The sequence below is a fragment of the Camelina sativa genome, chromosome 20 (genome assembly GCF_030686135.1).
Source record: "Camelina sativa cultivar CO46 ecotype springtype chromosome 20, ASM3068613v1".
Lineage (NCBI taxonomy): Eukaryota > Viridiplantae > Streptophyta > Magnoliopsida > Brassicales > Brassicaceae > Camelina > Camelina sativa.
The window spans coordinates 32089563-32114167 of record NC_141899.1 but is presented as its reverse complement, the minus strand read 5'-3'; the positions used below and the strand labels follow the sequence as shown (position 1 = coordinate 32114167).

The following is a 24605-nucleotide window of genomic DNA, read 5'->3' as shown; positions in this document are numbered from 1 at the left end:
CCAACCGGTTTTAGAATAGATCCCCGTGTTTATGATGTATCTTTAAGCGGGTCATCAATTTTTCTCTTTTTTTTTTATTTTCCCTTTCGATCATTTGTTTGATAGACAAATTAAGGACAAAGCAAGCTCATTCCTTACTTTAAAATAATGCATTAATCATTTGTGGAAAGGTATACTAATGATGGTGTTAAATTAAAATGTATTAACACTCCCTCTTATATTTATATATGAGTTGTATGAAGTTTTAGCTGCAATAAAAAATAATAATCTAAAATAATTTTTTGTTTAAGTGTTAAACACATTCCGGCTTAAAAAAAAAAAAAGGAGTGAATCTCTCTCATGTTTGTTCTTTAAATTAGACTCCTCGTTTATCACTCTTTTTTTGCCGTATAATATTCGACTTAGGGTTAGCCGGAGAGAGGGTTGGTTCTTTTTCTTTTGCAATACACGATTGGAAAAGTAGATTCTATGAGGTAAGTGTTTATTTCTTCTCTCGATTTGTAAGAAGAAAAAAAAAAAAAACATATATGTTTAATAAACTTACTATCGTAAAAGTGATGCACAGTAGGTTCTGTTTTGACTAGATAGCCTAGATTTATCAATGGCTGGAGTATTAGCGGGGGAATGTTGAGACAAGATTTCTTATAAAAAGCAAGACGAGAGTGACATGAGAGGTGAGGATGGTGTATGTAGCGCCTCAATCAGCAACTTAGCTCTTTATATCCAACCCTCTTGATCTAACAATTGAGATTCTGAAGAGATTGCCGGCTAAATCTCTTAAGAGGTTCCAATGTGTATCCAAGTTATGGCTATCCGTCATCCGAAACCGAGTATTCATCAATTCGTTCTGCTTAATGTCCCAAACTCGGTCACGGTTTCTAGTCGGTGTTCGTATTTCTGAGAACCGTGTAATCCTCTTATCTTCTTCACACAATGAAACAGAGATACCTACTACTTCTTTGGTTACCAATCTTCCAATGCCAATACGCAGTTGCCGGCAGTGTTGGAATTCTTACTTTGACCTCTGTTTTACTCACAAAGGTTTGATCTCTCACTTTCTCTCTTTCACTCTCTTTGTTTTACTTTCGTTGGTGTAGAGAGAAAGGATCCAAGAAGTGTTTATGCTTAACCTTCTACATCGATAATATCTTGGATAAGGTTATCTTACAACATTACATCACCTTTATACTTAGGTTTCATTCTTAACCTAATTACTATAGCTAACCAACCAAACCCACTAACATTTGTAGGCCTAATACACTTACAGCCCAATAGCTTTATTACAAAACACAAGCCCAACTTCTCTCTTGTTGACTTGTTTCTTTTTCTCTTTGTGTCGTTGACTCTTCTTCCTCCTTTGGTCTTCGCACGACAACTTCTTCTTGTTCTTCTCTTTCTTTGCTTTACTCTGTTCTTCTTCTTCTCCTCACTTGAAGCTTTCTTTGTTGTAGGATTTAATCAGAAGATTCAATCTCCAACACTCCCTCTTGAATCTTTCAATTAAATCCCAAAATCAAATTAGGGATTTTGAATCCCATGCTCCTTGTTCTTCTTCGCTGAATTCGACTCTCCTCTATCAGAATCTCATTCACGTCATAAGCATAGCTCACTGTAAGCTTGCTTTCTCTTTCTCCCTCTTGCTCTGAACCTTCACACATCACTCCCCTTTTTTTTCCTTTTTTTTTTTTTTTTTATTTATATATATATATATATATATGATTTTGTGAAGTTCTTCATCATCTCCCTCTTGCTTTGATTCTTCTTTAATCAAGCTTCTTCTGCTTTCGCTTGCAGGTGCTTGGGAGTGGAATCTCTCGCCAGTCTTGCCGTGTCTCTTCTGGTTCGAGTCTTAAGGCCTTTTGCAACCAACTCAATCCACGATTCAAGGTACTTTTGTACCTCTTCCTTCTCTAGCTGCAGTTTATTGTCTGACATCACCATCTTTAAAGAATTCTCTGTTACTATGTCGACATAACTCATTTTGCAAGCTAGCTCTTTGAATCTCCCTCTTCATCTGAATCTCTGTCGATCCAGTTTCCTCTTTTGCAAATATATTTGTCCTTTTTTTTTTGACATATTTTCTTTGCATCTCCTCTGAATCTCTTTGACCAATTTCTTTTCCAATGTTTCTCCTTGCAGATAAGTCAGCCTTGTGGCTTCATCTCTATAACCTGCAATTCTCCTTCAAGCTTTCCCGCGAGCTCTTCTCACATGACTCTTGTTCACATCTTCTTCGGCGCTTGTGCAACCGGCTCAAGCTCCCTCTGCGGTGAGCTTCTCTTATCCTTATTCAGCTCCCTCTATGGTGAGCTTCTTTCTTCATTCACTGTTTGGATTCAGCTTGATCTTTCTTTGCCTTCCTAACCAGTTTATTGCTCCCTTTCACTCTTAGGTGAGCATCTTGTTTCTGGTTTTTGTTTTAGCTTTGATCTCTGCTTCTCCAACAGCTTGTGCACTTCTCTTAACCTCAGGTATCTCCCTTTCTTTACTTTGAGTCTTCTTTTATCACCAAGTTGTGCATTTCCATTCTCTAAACCATCACTTTGGTTGACTTTAGTCTGTTTGGTTCTTTTCACCATCACCTAAAGCTATTCTCTAACCTCGGTCTATTTGGTTTTTTCAGAATCTCCAACACAACTTGAGTAATCAAAAACTTTCCAAACTTAAGCATACCTCTCTCCTCTTCGACCTCAGCTACAGATTCTCCCTCTTGGTTTGATGCTTCACATAGTTTGTTCTCAGCCTCAACCTTCTTTCTCAATCCATCCTTCTTGAATTTGAATATTGTTGATCTTTGAACTTTGATTTTATGCACACTAACCTCATGAGAATTTCTTATCATGGCTGCAGCTTCCTTTCATTGGTGATTGAGCTTCTTCTCTGCTTCAGCCCCACTCTTCTTTGACACATCCTCCAAGAGGATTACACCTCTTCTATTCCAGCCTTACACTCTTCTTTTCTGTGCAGGCTCCCTCTCTTCACCTAGGTTTTTCTCTAACCTTAGCTTTGAATTCTTGAATCATCAATCTCGGCTTTGTCCGACCTTTTTTTTTTGTTTGATTCCTTACACCTCCACTTTGGTTTTTCTCTAACCTTGGCTTCTTTTCTCTTCTTGTTTCAGTTGGAGAACCACATGGATCCTCAATTTCACAAAGCATCTTCAAGCTTCACTTCGCCATGTCATAACAAGAAAAGAAATCACCCCACAACTCTGTGTTCACATCCGCACTATCTCCACAGCTTCTTCCAGAGACCTCCTCGCCTTCTTGGATGCTCTTGAAGGTACGGTGTGAAAGTGTTTGTGGTAGCTGATGGTGCTCTTGTCACCACATCCTTTTCCTTCTCTCCTTCTCCGACATAGTTTTAGCTTTGCTCTTCTTTCTTCCTTTTTTTTTTCTTTTCTTCCTCAGCCTTACACTCATCTTGTTGTGCAGGCCTCTTCCTCTTCACCACTTCATGTGGCTTTTTTTTATTTGAACCCGCATCACCAACAACCAGAACATGGCTTGGTTGTTCCATCAAGACTTCCCCTGTCTCACAGCAAGATGCAGCCAAGATGGTCCATGGATGTCTCACAGCAGGTTGTTTTCTTTCTCTTTCCTCTTCACAGCCTTTGAGCTGCGTCTCTCCCTTTTTTTTTTTTTTTTTTTTTTTTCACGGCCTGATTTTTGCCGTCTTCTTTCATGATGGCTGACTCCATATTTCTCTTCTTTCTTTTGTCGTTTCCTCTTACAGCAATTTTCTTCTTCTCCCTCACAGCCTCTCACTTGGCTGCAGGTATTCCATTGAGCAGCTTCTCTAGCCGCATCTCACTTCCTCCTTACTCTCGGATCCGTTGGGCTTCTCTAACCAAGCTTCAGGTCCGAACACATCCCCTCACTTTCCCTTCTTCTTCAGTCTCTTCTTAGACTGCCTTTTCTCCCTCTCAGCCTCAACCCCTTCTTCTTCTTGCAGGCTCCAGGGATCTTCAGCTCTGATACCATGTTGGAATTCTTACTTTGACCTCTGTTTTACTCACAAAGGTTTGATCTCTCACTTTCTCTCTTTCACTCTCTTTGTTTCACTTTCGTTGGTGTAGAGAGAAAGGATCCAAGAAGTGTTTATGCTTAACCTTCTACATCGATAATATCTTGGATAAGGTTATCTTACAACATTACATCACCTTTATACTTAGGTTTCATTCTTAACCTAATTACTATAGCTAACCAACCAAACCCACTAACATTTGTAGGCCTAATACACTTACAGCCTAATAGCTTTATTACAAAACACAAGCCCAACTTCTCTTTTGTTGACTTGTTTCTTTTTCTCTTTGTGTCGTTGACTCTTCTTCCTCCTTTGGTCTTCGCACGACAACTTCTTCTTGTTCTTCTCTTTCTTTGCTTTACTCTGTTCTTCTTCTTCTCCTCACTTGAAGCTTTCTTTGTTGTAGGATTTAATCAGAAGATTCAATCTCCAACACTCCCTCTTGAATCTTTCAATTAAATCCCAAAATCAAATTAGGGATTTTGAATCCCATGCTCCTTGTTCTTCTTCGCTGAATTCGACTCTCCTCTATCAGAATCTCATTCACGTCATAAGCATAGCTCACTGTAAGCTTGCTTTCTCTTTCTCCCTCTTGCTCTGAACCTTCACACATCACTCCCCTTTTTTTTCCTTTTTTTCTTCTTTTTTTTTTTTTTTTTTTTTATATATATATATATATGATTTTGTGAAGTTCTTCATCATCTCCCTCTTGCTTTGATTCTTCTTTAATCAAGCTTCTTCTGCTTTCGCTTGCAGGTGCTTGGGAGTGGAATCTCTCGCCAGTCTTGCCGTGTCTCTTCTGGTTCGAGTCTTAAGGCCTTTTGCAACCAACTCAATCCACGACTCAAGGTACTTTTGTACCTCTTCCTTCTCTAGCTGCAGTTTGTTGTCTGACATCACCATCTTTAAAGAATTCTCTGTTACTATGTCGACATAACTCATTTTGCAAGCTAGCTCTTTGAATCTCCCTCTTCATCTGAATCTCTGTCGATCCAGTTTCCTCTTTTGCAAATATATTTGTCCTTTTTTTTTTGACATATTTTCTTTGCATCTCCTCTGAATCTCTTTGACCAATTTCTTTTCCAATGTTTCTCCTTGCAGATAAGTCAGCCTTGTGGCTTCATCTCTATAACCTGCAATTCTCCTTCAAGCTTTCCCGCGAGCTCTTCTCACATGACTCTTGTTCACATCTTCTTCGGCGCTTGTGCAACCGGCTCAAGCTCCCTCTGCGGTGAGCTTCTCTTATCCTTATTCAGCTCCCTCTATGGTGAGCTTCTTTCTTCATTCACTGTTTGGATTCAGCTTGATCTTTCTTTGCCTTCCTAACCAGTTTATTGCTCCCTTTCACTCTTAGGTGAGCATCTTGTTTCTGGTTTTTGTTTTAGCTTTGATCTCTGCTTCTCCAACAGCTTGTGCACTTCTCTTAACCTCAGGTATCTCCCTTTCTTTACTTTGAGTCTTCTTTGATCACCAAGTTGTGCATTTCCATTCTCTAAACCATCACTTTGGTTGACTTTAGTCTGTTTGGTTCTTTTCACCATCACCTAAAGCTATTCTCTAACCTCGGTCTATTTGGTTTTTTCAGAATCTCCAACACAACTTGAGTAATCAAAAACTTTCCAAACTTAAGCATACCTCTCTCCTCTTCGACCTCAGCTACAGATTCTCCCTCTTGGTTTGATGCTTCACATAGTTTGTTCTCAGCCTCAACCTTCTTTCTCAATCCATCCTTCTTGAATTTGAATATTGTTGATCTTTGAACTTTGATTTTATGCACACTAACCTCATGAGAATTTCTTATCATGGCTGCAGCTTCCTTTCATTGGTGACTGAGCTTCTTCTCTGCTTCAGCCCCACTCTTCTTTGACACATCCTCCAAGAGGATTACACCTCTTCTATTCCAGCCTTACACTCTTCTTTTCTGTGCAGGCTCCCTCTCTTCACCTAGGTTTTTCTCTAACCTTAGCTTTGAATTCTTGAATCATCAATCTCGGCTTTGTCCGACCTTTTTTTTTTGTTTGATTCCTTACACCTCCACTTTGGTTTTTCTCTAACCTTGGCTTCTTTTCTCTTCTTGTTTCAGTTGGAGAACCACATGGATCCTCAACTTCACAAAGCATCTTCAAGCTTCACTTCGCCATGTCATAACAAGAAAAGAAATCACCCCACAACTCTGTGTTCACATCCGCACTATCTCCACAGCTTCTTCCAGAGACCTCCTCGCCTTCTTGGATGCTCTTGAAGGTACGGTGTGAAAGTGTTTGTGGTAGCTGATGGTGCTCTTGTCACCACATCCTTTTCCTTCTCTCCTTCTCCGACATAGTTTTAGCTTTGCTCTTCTTTCTTCCTTTTTTTTTTCTTTTCTTCCTCAGCCTTACACTCATCTTGTTGTGCAGGCCTCTTCCTCTTCACCACTTCATGTGGCTTTTTTTTATTTGAACCCGCATCACCAACAACCAGAACATGGCTTGGTTGTTCCATCAAGACTTCCCCTGTCTCACAGCAAGATGCAGCCAAGATGGTCCATGGATGTCTCACAGCAGGTTGTTTTCTTTCTCTTTCCTCTTCACAGCCTTTGAGCTGCGTCTCTCCCTTTTTTTTTTTTTTTTTTTTTTTTTTTTCACGGCCTGATTTTTGCCGTCTTCTTTCATGATGGCTGACTCCATATTTCTCTTCTTTCTTTTGCCGTTTCCTCTTACAGCAATTTTCTTCTTCTCCCTCACAGCCTCTCACTTGGCTGCAGGTATTCCATTGAGCAGCTTCTCTAGTCGCATCTCACTTCCTCCTTACTCTCGGATCCGTTGGGCTTCTCTAACCAAGCTTCAGGTCCGAACACATCCCCTCACTTTCCCTTCTTCTTCAGTCTCTTCTTAGACTGCCTTTTCTCCCTCTCAGCCTCAACCCCTTCTTCTTCTTGCAGGCTCCAGGGATCTTCAGCTCTGATACCATGTTGGAATTCTTACTTTGACCTCTGTTTTACTCACAAAGGTTTGATCTCTCACTTTCTCTCTTTCACTCTCTTTGTTTCACTTTCGTTGGTGTAGAGAGAAAGGATCCAAGAAGTGTTTATGCTTAACCTTCTACATCGATAATATCTTGGATAAGGTTATCTTACAACATTACATCACCTTTATACTTAGGTTTCATTCTTAACCTAATTATTATAGCTAACCAACCAAACCCACTAACATTTGTAGGCCTAATACACTTACAGCCCAATAGCTTTATTACAAAACACAAGCCCAACTTCTCTCTTGTTGACTTGTTTCTTTTTCTCTTTGTGTCGTTGACTCTTCTTCCTCCTTTGGTCTTCGCACGACAACTTCTTCTTGTTCTTCTCTTTCTTTGCTTTACTCTGTTCTTCTTCTTCTCCTCACTTGAAGCTTTCTTTGTTGTAGGATTTAATCAGAAGATTCAATCTCCAACAGGCAGAACCCTATTCGTTATACTTCTTTGCATACCTATCCCGAAATGACACTGTCCGGTTTCCCTGTGGACCTTGTTCATTGCTCTTCCATCCATGGATTGTTCGGTTTGTCACATCCTTCAGATCCAGGTCGGTTCACGATATGTAACCCTAGCACTAGACAAGTCATAGCATTGCCGGATATCAAAGCTTCTAGTGGTACAAGAGAGCACATATGTATGTTCTTGGGATATGATCCTGTTGGTAATGTATACAAAGCATTGTGTAGCACGTCTTGGCATGGCCAACCTTGTCAAGAGCACATGGTTTTAACAATTGGAGGAGGAAATCTTTCATGGAGAAGCATCAAAGGTAGAAAAATCCCGCGTTATACAGTTGTAACAAATGGAATATGCATCAATGGGATGGTGTATTACGGTGTGTGTCGACTACCCGAAGACAAGAGAAGAGATTGTTTATTTTTCGTTTTAACGTTAGAGGTGACTGCATAGGTTCTATCAACACATATTGGCCAGTCATAAAACATGCATCATTGATCAACTTCAATGGGAGGGTAGCCGGGGTTAGGCCCTTACCACGTGCTCTTCCTGGTAGTTTTGATTTGTGGATTCTAGATGACTTTGACAAAAAAACGCCACTGGTATAGGAAAGGACTAACTGTCCACCCTTTGTTGTTGCATTTGTCCGGGAATATTGAGTTAAAAATCTTAGGGATGAACAAAAGCTACGAGGTCGTTAAAGGTCCGCTAAAGTTTCATCCCAAGCATGAGCCATTGTACATTTACTACTACAACAAAGGAGGCGTGAAGTTAATCAGAAGGGTTGAACTTAAAGGATTTGAAGAGTTTGGGTGCAATCATTCAAGTGAAGAGCAATGTGTTTGTCAAGTCCTTTTCTCACCGGAACACTTCGAAAGTCTCCTGTCTTTATAAACTAGGTGCTTTCCCACGCAACGCGTGGGTTGTGATGTAGTTGACACTTTCTTGTTTTTTTTTTTTTTATCTTTTTCGTTTTTTTTTGTATTATTTCGTTTTAATTAGGCATATACGGGCTTTCCCGTCACTTTTATTTATACACTATATATTTATATCATTTCGTTCAGATGTGTATAATTGTGGCATTTATTTTTTATGAATTATGAAGTTGTTGTTTCTTGCTTTTGAGGATCCAATCTTATCATTGACTAATACTGTTTCTAATACATTTATTGTATTATAGATTTTCTAATTAACTGCTTATGTAAACCCTTCATACGTTGATGTTGCAATAATAAGTTATTTTTTAAAAATATCTTCCGTGTAAGTGATTATGTTTGTATGCCCATGTTTTGGTCTAATATCAATAAGATCGTTTCTGTGTTTCTTTAGTTGGCTTTGAAACCAATATTGAGTTAAGCAAATAATGGGTCGAATTATGGTGTTAATAAGTAATATAAATTCTTATGTATATATATTGTATATATGTGACTATAAATTTTAGCTAACTAAAAAATTATGTAATATTTAAATACAATCTTGAACATATATATATATATTTTTTATTTGTGGGAGGAATGTATGAAATTATTGGATAGAAGTTATTTTTGAGTTAAATGACCTTTAATGTCTTTAAAGTGAGTTAAATATTAATAAAATTTTATATGTGTCTTGACTTTTTTTAAAAGGAATACCAAGTGTTTCCTTCCAAATTTGAAGTGATATAGTATTTTAGTTTTCTTATATGATTTTATGAACTTCAATGTAAAAGTTTTTCAAAGTAATAAGTACACTCACTGATTGAATTATAAAATTTGGAGAAATATTTATTTCGTTTAATCATCTGCTCTTTTAAATAAATAAGTATGTTGTAATTCCTACAAATAGGACAGCATATATTATAGTTTAACCATGGAGTTAAGCAATGGAAATGGAACTTGTGATTGCAAGACAAAATGCTTATATGTTACACATTGATCGTTTAAAAATGAATAGGAACATCTAATTCTCAAATAAAGTTGATTGTTTTGTTAAAACCAACATATGTGAATTTAAATTTAACTATGCAAATTTTAAAAATAAATATGAATAGATTAGAAAGGCAAGAAATATAAAAGAAATATTTTTTTATATAAATAAAATAAAAATTGAAAACAATGTTAAATATATATAATACTTTCTACATTAAAATATAGAATCAAACTCTTACAAGTTACAACACATATGAGATATAACAACATTTGATATTGGTAGGAGAGGAGGAGAGAATGTTTACTATAAGATGGTAATCCAAATTAGATAATGGAGATGAATCTTTAAAAAATAGAACAATGTAATATCTATATATATATATAATACTTTCTAAATTAAAATATAGAATCAAACTCTTACAACACATATGAGATATAACAACATTTGATATTGGTGGGAGAGGAAGAGAGAATGATTACTTATAAGATAATAATCCAAATTAGATAAAGGAGATAAATCTTTTAAAATAAGAACAATGTAAAATATATATCATGTAGTCTCTATATTAAAATTTAGCATTAACAATTTACAGTGATATTTCATTTTTTTTTACAACCCATACAACAAAAATAAGAAATCAAAAATAACAAAAAAAAAACGAAAAATGATTTGAGGTATTATAGAAGAGAATGAAAGAATGTGAAAATGAGATAGTAAAAGAATGTCAATATGAGAGAATGATAGATTGAGAGAATGCTTATTTATATGATAAGAAATGATGGAAGTTACATTTAGAACTATGGAGTTACAATAGTAATTTATTGTGTTTGAATAAAATTGAGTGGTAGAATATGATTAATGTATAATTTATTTTATTTTCAGTTATAATTTTATTTTAATGTGTGAGTTAAATTTATTGTGTTTACTGGATCTTAAATATTGTTTAAAGCAATTAGAAAACAAATAAAAAAAAAAAAAAAAAAAATTAGAAAACATTAAATTAAAATCAACCAATAATTAGAGACCAAAACCTTTCTTTTATATATATATGATATATTGCTTTAAACTTTGAAATGAGAAATATATTATAAACAATAATTTTACATGAGAAATATATTAATTTAGCCAACCAAAATATGAATATAAGTTTAGCCAACCAAAATAAATAAAAAAATATTAAAATTTAACCAAAAATAATTTCTTTTGAAAGATAATAAGTTAGTAGGAGGAATGAATTAATGTACAATTATTGGATAGGAGTTACATTTGAGTTAAATGGAGTTACATGTCTTTAATTACAAATAAATATTTTAATTTTTTATAACCTAAAATAAAAGGAATACCAAGTAGATGAATCAAAATTCACATGATTTGGTTGTTTGTTGATATAAACTCAACACTTACACATAACATTTCAAAATAAAAAATAATACTTTTTAAGTGACAAACTAAATTAGTTTTCTTATAAAATTATATGAATTCTTCAATCTCAATAATTTTTAAAATCCCAAGGATGACTTATATTTTTTTGGTTTTCACTCATCAATTTAATTATAGTGCTAGATTTCATACTAATGGTTTCATCTTTAGAGAATTTAGTGAAATGATATTTTTAAAATTATATTTTATTTTTATATTTAAGGTCCAGTTGAATATGTTTTGTTTTTTGGATCATTTTTTATTTTGATTAAAGACACAAAAAACCAATTGTTTAATTATGTTCTTTTTGTTTTCAAAAACCTCAAATCATAAAAAATATATATATTATATTGATCTCTGCAGATTTATAAATTGGATCACAAAACAAAATAGTCTTTATAAATTGATAAATGGATAATTATATTGATCTTTAAATATTATATTGATTTTTATAAATTATTAAAAATGATACATGAATATGTGAGATAACCAGAGACATAATAGATAATTACATATGGATCATTTCAACTTTATGATCTTATTGTGTGGTGAATATTGTAAGGAAGTATGAAAATAATGATTTATAAGATGTTAATATAAAATAGAAAATGGAGATAAACATTTTAAAAGATTAAAATAAATATATAAGATATACATATCATACAAACTCTAAAACTAAGCTTTTACAATGAGATTTGATTTGATTTTTTATAACCCATACAACAACAATAACAAAAAAAATACAAAACAAAACAAAACAAAACAAAAAAGAGATTTGAGAGTAGTGGAAGAAGATGAGAGAATGAAAGAGTGATAGACTAAGAGAATACGATAATGAGTATTTATAGGAAGATAAATGATGAAAAATTATATTTAGAAAAATGAGAGTTACAATTCTAATTTATTGTTTTGTTTTAATACAATTGATTAATACAACTGAGTGGAGAAATAAAGTTAATGCATAATTTATATGGAGAAGCTATAAAGATTTCAGTTTTATATTATGTGAGTTAAATGTGAAAATTAATGTTTTTAAATTTGTGTATTAATAGAATTTTTTTTTTGTTAAAATTGTATTGCCAAGTGGACCAATAATGAGAGATTGGAACTCCACTTTATATATATGATTATAATTTGTTTTATTTTTGTTTTATAAGTTATTCTTTTCTTTTTAATGAGTGAAACATCATCCTTTGGTGATATTACATGACATCCTAGTCAGCATTTATTAACTGAATAGTCACACCCGTTTATCGATTTGGGGGTTTTGACCGATTTTAGATTGTTTGTGTAGGAAATTGAAATTTTAGTTAAGTTCATGTAGCAATTAAGTTTGTGGGGAAATTGACCGTTTTCCCTATGACCTTATCTCAAATATTATCGAATCGTAAGTTTTCAGCTTATTTTTACCCGAATCAAAAGTTCTCCTATATATCTCTATATATGAACCAAATTCGGTAGAAAACCACGTAAATCATGTTTGAAACCAATTTTAAAAGGGTTTTGTGCAAAAAAACCCTCCAAGTAATTTTTTTTGCAAGAAAACCCTTCACTTCATATAAATACAAGTCAATACTGCAATCTCAAAAGTCACCCGCAATATAACCCTTCTCTGTATCGATGACGTGGCAATTCGAAAATCTTGCTGTTTTGAAAACAAAAAAGTGGCAAAGCTTTTGAGATTTATTTTTAATAATTTTTTTCTTTTAAAAAAGCTCTTCTCTTGTCTCCTCCATCTTCGCCTTGACTTTCTCTATCTCCACCCTCACACTCCTTGGCCGTCGCTCACTCCGCCTCTGTCTCACTCTCTCTTTCCTCCTCCCGCCGTTTCTCCTTCCGTGATGTTGTCTCCTCCGTCTGTTTCCGTTCCAACGGTGTACCTTTTCGCCGCCTGCGATCTCTCCGGCACTGTCCAGGTCTTCGACATCAAGGAACCACACTCCCAATTTCTGCCTCTTCTCCACAGTCCTTTCTCTCCTCTTCTCCTTTACCCACCCAACGATTGCAGGTTTTTTTTTTAGTGTGAATTGAGATTATGTTTCAGTTTTGTTTTAATTTTGAGATTATGTTTCAGTTTCTTTTATGCAATGTTAGTCTGTTAGTGGGATAGTTAAGAAGAAACAAGTTTCAGTTTTGAGTTTGATTATATTTGATTTTAATAAAAGTTTTGGTTCTGTTTCATGATTAGAGGTTTCAGATTTGAGCCTTTAACATGTGTTTTCTCTACTTATCAAATCACATTCGCTCACAAATAACGAATCTGATCACCAATGTTTCAGATTTGAGTTTTAGTCTTAGATTTCATTTGAATTTGAGTTCTCTTTGGTTTTAACGAATCTCTCTCGATGCTCCTGCAACTAATATCATCGTCACAAATCATATGAATCTCACAAAGTTTCAGTTTTAATATTTTCGTGTATAAAGGTTACACAAATTCAACCTTAATTGAAGCAAAAAAGAAGGAACAAAATGCGTGGGTCTCTCATTTCTACCTCTGATCGGGTTCATTGTTAGTCAGAAATGGAGGATCTCCGCCCAAAGAAATGATATTAGAGGACGAACAAATATTTTGATCAAAAAAAAAAAAGAGACGAACAAATATATTTTTTTCAGTTTTTTATTTAAAATAAATAAATCTCAAATGCTACCTTGGGCCTCTGGGACATAAATGTCGTCTGCGAGCTTAAGCCTCCCGTCTTTTGGGCCTAGTATTCCACTTTGTATTCTACCTTAGAACCAAGTTTATCAATAATAATACCAGTTGACCAAAAAAAAATAATAAATAAATCTCAAATGTTTTGCCATTTTTTTGTATTGAAAACGACAAGATTTTTAAATTGCCACGTCATCAATACAGAAAAGGGTTATATTACGGGTGATTTTTGAGATTGCAGTATTGACTTGCATTGATTTGAAATTGAGGGTTTTCTTGCAAAAAAAAATTCCTTGGAAGGTTTTTTTGCACAAAACACATTTTAAAACCATATAAATTTTATGTAGATATAATGTTATTTTCTTATTAGACGTTCCTATTACGTTTCAAAAATAATAATTCTTTTGACATAACTTATGTTATTTTTTAAATTTGTTATTCACTATTTCTTAATTAATACTAATAATACACATGCTTAATGAATTTTTCTTTTGTTTATAAATGTCAAAATCTAATTGAAAAAACACATATAATATAATTAGTTTACAATAGAAAATATATTAGTTTTGTTAATTTTTTTTTTTGATTTTTAGGAAATTTTTAAAAAATATAAAAAATGTAAATTTCTGTTATTACCATAATTAACTGTCTGGAAAAGAATAATTTTTTATGTTATTATCTGTTTTGAAAAATAATATTTTTTGACACAGGTTAACATCTTATTAGCATACTTGGACACATGTCATGATACTGTTATTGATTAACTCTGAAAACTTTATATAATTAGATAGCATAAACAAAACAGTTGTCTAAAAAAGAAAGGAAAAAAAAAAGAAGCCAAACTGGTCTTGAAGTGAAACTCTTTAGATCCAAAGGGCTTGTTCAATTTCACGCGTTGTTGTTCTTCGTCTTCTGCAATTCGAAACTGGAGAAGTTGATTTCGTTGCAGGGTAAGGTAAAGTATCTAACTTTTTTTGTTTGTTTCCTTCGTTCGATTACTGTCTTGGATTCTCGTTGATTTCTCTATTTTCTCGATTTTTGTTTTTGTTTTTGTTTTCTTCTTCTCCGCTGTCAATTAAATTTCTCAACGAAATTTCCAACCTTTCGGTTAATTGCTCTACAAACACTTTGGATCTGTTTTTTTTTTTTTTTTTTTTTTGTCTTAATTACTAAAATTTTCTAGGTCTCGTTTTGTGTTTTGAGCAAAATTTGGGATTTTTGATCGAATGTATTTGATGGGCAGCCTAAATCAAGTTCGATTCCATGATTTGAAATTCGTAAAGGTTCATTGTTTGCATAATTGATTCATGTCCATGGCTTGTAGAAGATTTTTATCCCCTTTTGATTCTCGTTTAGACTATGTGGTTATGTTTTCATTAAAGCCATGTCACTATTGTTGACGAATCAGTCTCTTCCCCTTTGTGCCTTTCCGGGTATCTGTTTGAACTCTCAGTTCTTCGAGTTTTCTAATCGCTTGTAAGATTACACATTTTGTTATTCAACGCTGAAGTTCGAATGCAAGTATAAAAGATCATAGCTATTTACTTTTGTCTTATGATCTTTTTATTTGTATTCTATCTAGTGTCAAGTATTAGGCTTATTACAATTGTAAAGAGATGCCCCATTTTGGTTCTCTTCTTTTGTTAGGTTTGTCAGATGGTTATAAAGTGAAGCAGATTTTGCTTCTCTGCTTTACTAAACATTGTAAAGTGAAGCCATGACACTATTCATGAATCAGTATCTTCCCCTTTGTACTCTTCTGTCTGTGTATCTGTTGAAGTCTCTGTTGATTCCTGTTCTTAGAGTTTTCTAATTGCTTATAATATTACGTTGTTTAAAGCTACAGTAATACAGTTTTAATGCGATTATAAAGATCATAGCTTCGGTTTGCTGTGGAATCGATCTGGTTTTTTAAGGATATCTTTATTTGTGTCCTATCTAGTTTTGAGTTTCAGGTTTATTACTATTGTGAAGTGATACACATTTTGGTTCTCTGCTTTTGTTAGGTTAGGACAATTTTTGGTTTTAGAAGAGACTAATGGCTGGAGTACTAGCTGGGGAATGTTCTTACAGTGAGAGTGGAGTTTCATCACACTCAAGGAATTCTCATGAAAAGCAAGACAAGAAGGTTGACATGAGAGGTGAGGATGGTGTATGTAGCGGCTCAATCAGCAACTTAGCTCTTTATATCCCTCTTGATCTGACGATTGAGATTCTGAAGAGATTGCCGGCTAAATCTCTTAAAAGGTTCCAATGTGTATCCAAGGAATGGATATCCATCATCCAAAACCAAGTTTTCATCGATTCGTTCTGCTCAATGTCCCAGACTCGGTCACGGTTTCTAGTCGCTGTTCGTATTACTGAGAACCGTGTAATCCTCTTATCGACTTCACACAAAGAAACAAAGGTACCAACTACTTCTTTGGTTACCAATCTTCCAATGAAAATACGCAGTTGCCGGCAGAACCCTATTCGTTATACTTCTTTGCATACATATCCCGAAATGACACTGTCCGGTTTCCCTGTGGACCTTGTTCATTGCTCTTCCATCCATGGATTGTTCGGTTTGTCACATCCTTCAGATCCAGGTCGGTTCACGATATGTAACCCTAGCACTAGACAAGTCATAACATTGCCGGATATCAAAGCTTCTAGTGGTACAAGAGAGCACATATATATGTTCTTGGGATATGATCCTGTTGGTAATGTATACAAAGCATTGTGTAGCACGTCTTGGCATGGCCAACCTTGTCAAGAGCACATGGTTTTAACAATTGGAGGAGGAAATCTTTCATGGAGAAGCATCAAAGGTAGAAAAATCCCGCGTTATACAGTTCTAACAAATGGAATATGCATTAATGGGATGGTGTATTACGGTGTGTCGACTACCTTGAGACAAGAGAAGAGATTTTTTATTTTTCGTTTTAACGTTAGAGGTGAGTGCATAGGTTCGATCAACACATATTGGCCGGTCATAAAACATGGATCATTGATCAACTTCAATGGGAGGGTAGCCGGGGTTAGGCCCTTACCACGTGCTCCTCCCGGTAGTTTTGATTTGTGGATTCTAGATGACTTTGACAAAAAACGCCACTGGTATAGGAAAGGACTAACTGTCCACCCTTTGTTGTTGCATTTGTCCGGGAATATTGAGTTAAAAATCTTAGGGGTGAACAAAAGCTACGAGGTCGTTATAGGTCCGCTAAAGTTTCCTCCCAAGCATGAGCCATTGTACATTTACTACTATAACAAAGGAGGCGTGAAGTTAATCAGAAGGGTTGAACTTAAAGGATTTGAAAAGTTTGGGTGCAATCATTCAAGTGAAGAGCAATGTGTATGTCAAGTCCTTTTCTCACCGGAACACTTTGAAAGTCTCCTGTCTTTATAGTCTGTTTTATTTTATTTTTATTGTATAAATTTATGAAGAATTGTGACAGAACTCAAGTTTGTGTTTCTTTTTAAGTTTTAACTACATTGTTTATTTTCAATCCCCTTTTCAACTTATCATTTTTTTTTTCTGTTTTGTTTGTAAATTAAAGGTGTTTCAGCTGATGATCCAATCAGTGCCGCAAAAATCAAATTTATCAATGTTATAACTAAAGTTAAGAAAATGCAATAAATTTGGAACCAAAGTAAAAAAAATCATGGCAAGTATTGAAAGGATACAAACAAGAATTGCAATGATTTTGTTTTTTTTTCAACCATACATTTAAATAAATTAAAAGGTAACCCCAAATTGGTTGCCCAAATTGGAGGAGAAGAGTTTACAAAAGAAATTTCAGATGCTAAAGATCGTGAAGAACGGGCCAGACAGTCTGCTCGCACATTAGTCGTCCTCGGAATCTTTGTCAGAGTAAAAGAGGGAAATGAAGCTCTGAGGTCTTGGAAGTCTTCTAGCAAATGTGAAAATGCTGGCCAATCGTCGGGTGTCTGGAGCATCGCCACCAACTCAGAGCTATCTGACTCAAAAATGGGACAGTCTATTCCCACCGCCCGAAGGGACTCCATAGCCCATAACAAGGCGTGAAACTCCGAATGTAGAGAAGAGGGACTACGTTGCAAACTGCAAGCTCCCATAAGAAATGTCCTATTATCATTATTACCATAACACCATCCAAGGCCTTCTAACGGATCCGAACCTTTCCAGGAACCGTCAACCTGGCAACGGGTCAAAGAATTTCTTTCCTCCATAGAAAACTGATGAGCTATGTAGTTCGCAGAACCAGACTTGGCCTCCTCCCAAAGTAGCTTATCAGTTAACGCCTGATTAATAATATCATTTGGCTCTGCCTCAGTCCCTTGAAAGACCTTCTTATTCCGATCTTTCCAAATAGTCCACAAAACCCAAGGCAACAAATAACCAATGCCAGGGCCCCCCGAATGAGAGAAGGTATTGGAATATAGGAAATCTAGATTTGAAAACACGGATCCAAAAGGGAAGCCAGTCAAGGACGACTGGACTGGAGATAATTCCCAAACTATACACGAACGTTCACACTCAAAAAGAGCATGATTGATAGTCTCTACCACAGAGCCACACCGTTGACACGTAACATCACACCGGATACCCCTATGAGCAATCCGTTCCTTCACAGGAAGGGACCCAGACGCCACCTGCCAGAAAAAATGTTGCACCTTTGAGGGAACCTCAAGTTTCCAAGCTTGTGCCCGCAAAACTGTGCACGTTGGCCCGTATTCGACAACCTTTTGTAATTCCCGAGCTAATTTGTAACCAGATCTCACTGAATACTTACCGGACTTAGAATAATGCCAAACCAGTCTATCCGGCCTCAAAGACTTACTGACCGCCATACTCCGTATGAGCGGAATATCCTCCGGATCCACAAACTTCTGAAGAGTAGGCAAATGCCAGTCCAATGTATGAGGATTAATAAGGTGGTAGACCCGCAGATTAGGAAGTAGAACTCTCCCCCGACCATTTGCTGGTCTTGGCTGATGATCCGGAATCCAAGGATCCCTCCATACCGAAATATCACGGCCCGATCCTACTACCCACCTTGCCCCTTGTTCCACTAATCCCTTAGTCGAAAAAATACTCCTCCACGCAAAGGATGGAGAGTAAGGTTTAGTCGCCATCAAAGGATGTTTTTTCCTAAAATATCTGCCGCGCATCACCCGAGCCATTAAAGAATTGGGGTAATGGATCAACCTCCAATACTGCTTTGCTAGCATTGCATCATTAAATTCTTCCAGGGCACGGAATCCCAAACCTCCATCGCATTTATCTAGACACATCTTGTCCCAAGCTATCCAATGCATACCTCTAGCTTTATCATTAGACTTCCACCAGAAATTTGATATAGCTCCCGTAAGTTTGGACGTTAATGCCTGTGGCAATTTGTAACATGACATAACATGAGTCGGAAGAGCTAACGCAACTGATTTGATCATAATTTCTTTACCCCTTTTGATAAATCTTCGCCGACCAGCCATTAACTCGCTCATCCAAGCGGTCATTCACATAACTAAAAACTTTAGTCCTTGAGCCCTGAATATTTTCAGGGATACCCAAGTAAGAACCCATACCACCCTCTCGGGAAATTCCAATAACTGTTTTTATCCGAGACCTAACATCCAGCGGAACTTTCTTACCGAACATAATGGATGATTTCTCTAAATTTACCTCTTGGCCCGACGCTTTTCCATAGTTATCTATAATATACATAACCACTCTGCATTCAGACTCCTCCGCCTTACAAAAGAAAAGACTATCATCCGCAAACAACAAATGCGAGATCAAAGGGCAATCCCGAGCAATCGATATTCCCGTAAGTCTCTTCTCCCGTTCAACCTTTTTAATATTAGCAATCAGAACCTCTGTACAAAAAATAAACAAATAGCGAGAAAGAGGGTCGCCTTGACGTAAACCCCTCTTTGGTAAAATGCAATGACTTTGTTTATTTTAAGAATATTCAAAATAAATATCAATTTAGTGTTTTTTTTAACAAATTCGGAACGTTCATACTATTACTTATTTAAACTAAATTCATAGTTGAATGTTATTATAATTAATAAATAATAAAATGCACATTATTAATGTATTATAATTGTCACATTTTAATTAAAAAAAATTAATCTTATTTTGTCTTGAGAAAAATTTCCTACCATCAAACCCATAGATAATAGTATATAAATTATTATATTAATATTTATTTTTACCTCTTGTTTTGTATTTCATAATATCTCATTATCCTTTTTATTATTATTATCGCATTAAAAAAATGTCAAGATTAATGAATTAAAAGAAGAAAAATAACAATTCTTTAATTTATTATTAGTTTTAATGTGAAAAAGGCAAAAAAGTGAATCTGGTCAGAACTCTTTTAGAGTACTTGAGATATCCCTTTTTTCTTCTTCTTCTTCTTTCTCTTTCGTTTTTCTCTCGCGAGACTCTCTAGGGTTAGGGTTTGTTCAATTTCACGCGTTATTCTTCTTCTTCTTCTTCTGCAATTCGCGACTTGAGAAGTTAATTTCGTTGCAGGGTAAGGTAAAGTATCCATCTTTTTTCTGTTTCCCTCGTTCGATTACTGTTTTGGATTCTCCTTGATTTCTCTATTCTCTCGATTTGTTTTTTTTTTTTGTCTTTCTTCTCCACCGTCAATTGAAAATTTCCAACCTTTCGGTTAATTCCTCTACAAACCCTTTGGATCTGTTTTTTCCGGTCCCAATTACTAATTTTCTAGGTCTCGTTTCGTGTTTTGAGCAAAATTTGGGATTTTTGATCGAATGTATCTGATGGTCAATGATATTTTTGCCTAATCAAGTTGTCCCGATAAGTTCGATTGCATGATTTGCAATTCGTAAAGGTTTCATCGTTTCCATGATTCATGTTCATAGCTTGTAGAAGTTTTTTTTATCCCCTTTTGACTCTCGTTAATACTATGTGGTTGTGTGTCACTATTGACGAATCAGTCTCTTCCCCTTTGTGGCCCTTCCGTGTATCTGTTTGAAATCTCAGTTGATTCCTCTTCTTGGAGTTTTCTAATTGCTTGTAAGATTTCACATTGTTATTCAAAAGCTGAAGTTCGAATACAAGTAGGAAGATCATAGCTATCTACTTTTGTTTTATGATCTTTTTATTTGTATCCTATCTAGTGTCGAGTATCAGGCTTATTACCCATTGTATAGAGATGCCCCGTTTTGGATCTTTGCTTTTGCTAGGTTGGGCAGACGGTTATAAAGTAATGCGAATTTTGCTTCTCTGCTTTACTAAAACATTGTAAAGTGGAGCCATGACACTATTCATAAATCAGTATCTCCTCTGTGTACCCTTCTGTGTATCTGTTGAAATCTCAGTTGATTCCTGTCCTTGAGTGTATCTGTCTTAAAGATGATAGCTTCGTTTCCTGGGGAATCAATTGATTTCTAGATTTGTGTCTTTTCTAGTGTTGAGTTTCAGGCTTATTTCTATTGTAAAGTGATGCACGTTTTGGTTCTCTGCTTTTGTTAGGTTGGGAGAGTTTTTGGTTTTAGAAGAGACTAATGGCTGGAGTACTAGCTGGGGAATGTTCTTACAGTGAGAGTGGAGTTTCATCACACTCTAGGAATTCTCATGAAAAGCAAGAAGAGGTTTCCCGCTGGTATTTTGGAAGGAAAGAAATAGAAGAGAATTCACCGTCAAGGTTGGATGGTATTGACTTAAAGAAGGAAACATACCTCCGCAAATCCTACTGTACGTTTTTGCAGGACTTGGGCATGAGATTGAAAGTGTAAGTTCTTTTTTAACCTCATCCTAGATTCCTTTATGTGCATTTTCCATTTAACTGCTTCATGCTGGCTTTGTCTTTCTTGACATGATCATTTGTCCAACCCGTCCCATCAACATTGTCTACTGATAATAGTTTCCCCTTTACATATACAGTAGGTTTTATATAATTGGAATTTGATTTGCTGCTGATGGTTTTAGGCATACCTTTGTACTGATATTAGTTCTAGCACCTTCCAACAGAAAGTTGTTGAAGTTTTGTTTATGTTATCTCAATGTTTCTTTCTTTGACATGATTACAAAAAAAGAGACAGTTATTAGTGGTGAAAAAATTACTGCCACACTGTCTGAATTTTACTTCCTGTCGTTGTAGTCATGGTTTTTGCATTTTTCAAAGCTTTCAGTTTTTTTTTTTCTTATCTTGGAAAGTGGCTGATATAGTTTTCCAATCAGTCCCCAGGTTACAATAGCTACAGCGATAATCTTCTGTCATCGATTCTTCTTTCGCCAGTCACATGCAAAGAATGACAGAAGGGTGAGTTTATTGTTTTGCACCTGAACATGTTGAATGCTTAAATAAAATGACTTTTGTCTGTGTTGTAAAACCACTATGCTGTAGTCTGGCTAGCATAGAATTCAAGGTATTGAAATGTCGTGGCTCCTTGGTATTCTCTTATATATTGGCTCCATCTCCTTGCCATTTTTCTTGGTAGTTATAGATAGCTCACTAGTCTATTCTCACTGATAGTTTTACTGTCACTTTGGTAGAGATTTTTCTTTGATTTGTGATTGTTGGTACTGATTTATTTCTTCTAGAGTGGAAAAAGTACTTATCTTTACTGAGCTCTCTCTTTATGTTATTTCTACAGACCATTGCAACTGTATGCATGTTCCTTGCTGGAAAGGTTGAGGAAACTCCACGGCCCTTGAAAGACGTTATTTTTGTCTCCTATGAGATTATAAACAAGAAGGATCCTGGTGCTTCGCAGAAAATCAAGCAAAAGGTATTCCATCTTACTGCTGAACCTTCTCAAATCTCTTGCCTCCATTTAGCTAGTTATAGATGAATGTATCGTTCTTTCCCCATATACAGTATTCTGTTTTATTTGACATTGAGTTTTTAGTCCTGATTTTGCTTCGTTGTTTTGTAGAACCATGCTCCTTTAGTCCTGATTTATTTTCTGTTGGTCAGCATATCAAAAATGTATTTTGATGTATATCACTTTTGCAGGAAGTATATGAGCAACAAAAAGAGCTTATATTAAACGGAGAAAAAATTGTTCTTTCTACTCTAGGCTTTGACCTCAACGTTCATCATCCTTATAAACCCCTTGTAGAGGCAATAAAGAAGTTTAAGGTTGCACAGAATGCTCTTGCCCAAGTTGCATGGAATTTTGTTAATGATGGGTACGTTCAAGTACTATTTCCTACTAAAGCTTCCAATAATTCTATGTGCCTTGTATTTTCGTCTTCATACAATGAAAGTGGCTTGCAGTCTACGGACATCGCTCTGCCTGCAATTTAAGCCTCACCATATTGCGGCTGGTGCAATATTTCTTGCGGCCAAGTTCCTTAAAGTGAAGTTACCATCAGATGGAGAGAAGGTCTGGTGGCAAGAATTTGATGTCACTCCCCGACAATTGGAGGGTATGTTACATGATGAAATTGATTTGAAAACTCTTGCTTCCTTGTTTGACTTCCATTCCCTTTTTGGATATGATTTCAAGATTGATCGTCTTTTGTATATCTCAGATGTTAGCAACCAAATGCTGGAGCTTTATGAGCAAAATCGTGTCCCTGCATCTCAAGGGAGCGAAGTCGAAAGTAGTGTAGGTGGAGGGTCAGCTCAGCGGCCAGGCTCCAGAAATGCAGTTTCCACTGATGAGCATGTTGGTTCTAGGCAAACATCAGTACGTTCAACCCATGAACATTCAAATTCTGATAATCCTGGGAGTTCATCGAAAGGAGTACTGAATCAGAACAATGATAATGGGGTTGGTGAGGCAGTCAATGTCAGTGTCGATAACAAAGAGGAGATAGAGAGAGAAACAAAAGAAAGCAGCCTACATTCTGAAAGTCATCCAGCCGCCCATAAGGACAGTGCGAGAGAAGCCCCCCATAACTCTAGACCTTTAGTTCAGGGACCTGGGAAAGACAAGTCAGAAAGAGAGGGTGGAGAGCTTCAAGATGATGGTGCTGTTCATAAATCTAGAAATGTCGAAGCTGGTGATGTCCCAATCAGCCAATCGCCAAAAGACTTGAAATTGCTTAGAGATAAGGTGAAGGCTAAACGAGAGAAAGCTAAGAAGTTGCTAGGTGAAAGGACAAGGAAAAAGGATTTGATGGATGAGGATGATTTGATTGAAAGAGAACTGGAAGATGTGGAACTAGCTGTTGAGGATGTAAAGACGAAGGAAAGGAAAGTACAGAGCAGACCAAAGGTCGAGAACTCTGATACCATGGGCACAGAACATGGTGAGATTTTAGATGTTAAAGGAGAAGTCAAACATACAGAGGAAGGCGAAATGGTAAACGATGTGTCCCCGATGATGCATAGCAGAAAGAGAAAAATGGGAAGCCCTCCTGAAAAGCAGACAGAAGGAAAGAGACGCCACAATAGTGAGAATGGTGAAGAAGGCCACAACAAGACGAGCAGAGGTAGTAGTCACCATGGTGATAGAGAGCACAGAAGACACTCACAAGAGAATAACCATTCATAAGAGAGGTAATGATTATTAAAACTGCTACTCTTTATATTCCATCTTGTGGTCTTTTTAAAGACCTTTGGCACTTTGATGCCCAACCATGTGAACTTGACTTCTACATGGGTCGGTTCAGTCGTTGGAACCAATGCTCAGTGTATTTTATGTTGATTATATATATGTGTGGCATTTTTGCACTATCCAACGGCTTGAACAAGGACTCATCATCCGAAAAGGATATTGAGAAGCGTAATTAGGTTTTCCTTTAAATAACTACTCCGTGCTAGGGAACTTATAAGTATGCATTAATCACCTGCTTTTATTTTCTGTCTAATCTAAATCCGGGCAACGGTTTGATTCTTCTAGGCAGCTTCATACTTCCATCTTTTTGTTGTGTGCGCAAATTTCGTAGTTTACTTTGCTTCCATTTTCTCATTGGGAAAGAAGTTTCCTCTACTATGGTAAGATTAGAGTCAGGTCACAGGAAGTATAGATTGTGGTTAAGTCAGCCTGATACTTGATAACTTCTTTTGTTACAGTAATTGTTCAACTAAGTTTTACTTCTATGTGGCTTCTCCAGAATTTTGTTATTACAATGTCTGTCTAAAGCTATATACGATGTAAAAGAGACTCCTTTGTACGGTATGAAGTGAATTATGTACTTGAAATCTGTAAGATTTTCTTTATTTTTTTTTATTCGTTTTCG

General features: G+C 35.9%; 5 protein-coding genes and 1 pseudogene across 14 annotated transcripts; 5 read left to right on the top strand and 1 right to left on the bottom strand.

The window, feature by feature from the left end:
- The first annotated feature begins 468 nt into the window (after window positions 1–468).
- LOC147919727 (uncharacterized) lies at window positions 469–4073 on the top strand. Its single transcript, XM_087504078.1, has 11 exons — window positions 469–473; window positions 1098–1158; window positions 1795–1887; window positions 2140–2269; window positions 2393–2471; window positions 2624–2730; window positions 2851–2986; window positions 3122–3282; window positions 3435–3581; window positions 3778–3860; window positions 3955–4073. The coding sequence occupies exons 1-6, from the start codon at window positions 469–471 to the stop codon at window positions 2640–2642; spliced, it is 387 nt and encodes a 128-aa protein (XP_087360204.1). The 3' UTR covers window positions 2643–2730; window positions 2851–2986; window positions 3122–3282; window positions 3435–3581; window positions 3778–3860; window positions 3955–4073.
- Window positions 2841–8565, top strand: LOC147919725 (uncharacterized). The gene is made up of 14 exons (XM_087504077.1): window positions 2841–2863; window positions 3122–3282; window positions 3435–3581; window positions 3736–3860; window positions 4783–4875; window positions 5128–5257; window positions 5381–5459; window positions 5612–5718; window positions 5839–5974; window positions 6110–6270; window positions 6423–6569; window positions 6770–6852; window positions 6947–7014; window positions 7425–8565. Exons 1-8 carry the CDS (start codon window positions 2841–2843, stop codon window positions 5628–5630), a joined length of 777 nt encoding a protein of 258 aa, XP_087360203.1. The 3' UTR covers window positions 5631–5718; window positions 5839–5974; window positions 6110–6270; window positions 6423–6569; window positions 6770–6852; window positions 6947–7014; window positions 7425–8565.
- Window positions 5829–8385, top strand: LOC147919726 (F-box protein At1g30790-like; annotated as a pseudogene). Its single transcript, XR_015592306.1, has 5 exons — window positions 5829–5851; window positions 6110–6270; window positions 6423–6569; window positions 6728–6769; window positions 7436–8385. The product of XR_015592306.1 is annotated as an F-box protein At1g30790-like (transcript).
- A 5661-nt stretch (window positions 8566–14226) lies between the features above and the next one.
- On the top strand, window positions 14227–16959 carry LOC104771720 (F-box protein At1g30790). Of its 4 annotated transcripts, none has more exons than XM_010496296.2 (2): window positions 14227–14426; window positions 15478–16959. In XM_010496296.2, the coding sequence occupies exon 2, from the start codon at window positions 15510–15512 to the stop codon at window positions 16857–16859; it is 1350 nt and encodes a 449-aa protein (XP_010494598.2). In that variant the 5' UTR covers window positions 14227–14426; window positions 15478–15509; the 3' UTR covers window positions 16860–16959. The 4 variants fall into 4 exon arrangements, with proteins under 4 accessions (XP_010494598.2, XP_010494599.2, XP_087362084.1 ...); XM_010496297.2 differs by having other exon boundaries at window positions 14249–14421; XM_087505958.1 differs by having other exon boundaries at window positions 14279–14421; window positions 15483–16959.
- Window positions 16960–18890: 1931 nt separating this feature from the next.
- Window positions 18891–19670, bottom strand: LOC147919724 (uncharacterized). Its single transcript, XM_087504076.1, has 2 exons — window positions 19652–19670; window positions 18891–19309 (listed from the first exon to the last, which is right to left on the bottom strand). The coding sequence occupies exons 1-2, from the start codon at window positions 19668–19670 to the stop codon at window positions 18891–18893; spliced, it is 438 nt and encodes a 145-aa protein (XP_087360202.1).
- A 92-nt stretch (window positions 19671–19762) lies between these two features.
- LOC104771723 (cyclin-T1-5) lies at window positions 19763–24595 on the top strand. Of its 6 annotated transcripts, none has more exons than XM_087505952.1 (8): window positions 19763–19979; window positions 20943–21201; window positions 21651–21732; window positions 22067–22201; window positions 22429–22604; window positions 22693–22844; window positions 22950–23922; window positions 24266–24595. In XM_087505952.1, exons 2-7 carry the CDS (start codon window positions 20975–20977, stop codon window positions 23915–23917), a joined length of 1740 nt encoding a protein of 579 aa, XP_087362078.1. In that variant the 5' UTR covers window positions 19763–19979; window positions 20943–20974; the 3' UTR covers window positions 23918–23922; window positions 24266–24595. The 6 variants fall into 6 exon arrangements, with proteins under 6 accessions (XP_087362078.1, XP_010494600.2, XP_087362080.1 ...); XM_087505954.1 differs by having other exon boundaries at window positions 19797–19974; XM_010496298.3 differs by lacking the exon at window positions 24266–24595 and having other exon boundaries at window positions 22950–24099.
- Window positions 24596–24605: the final 10 nt, after the last annotated feature.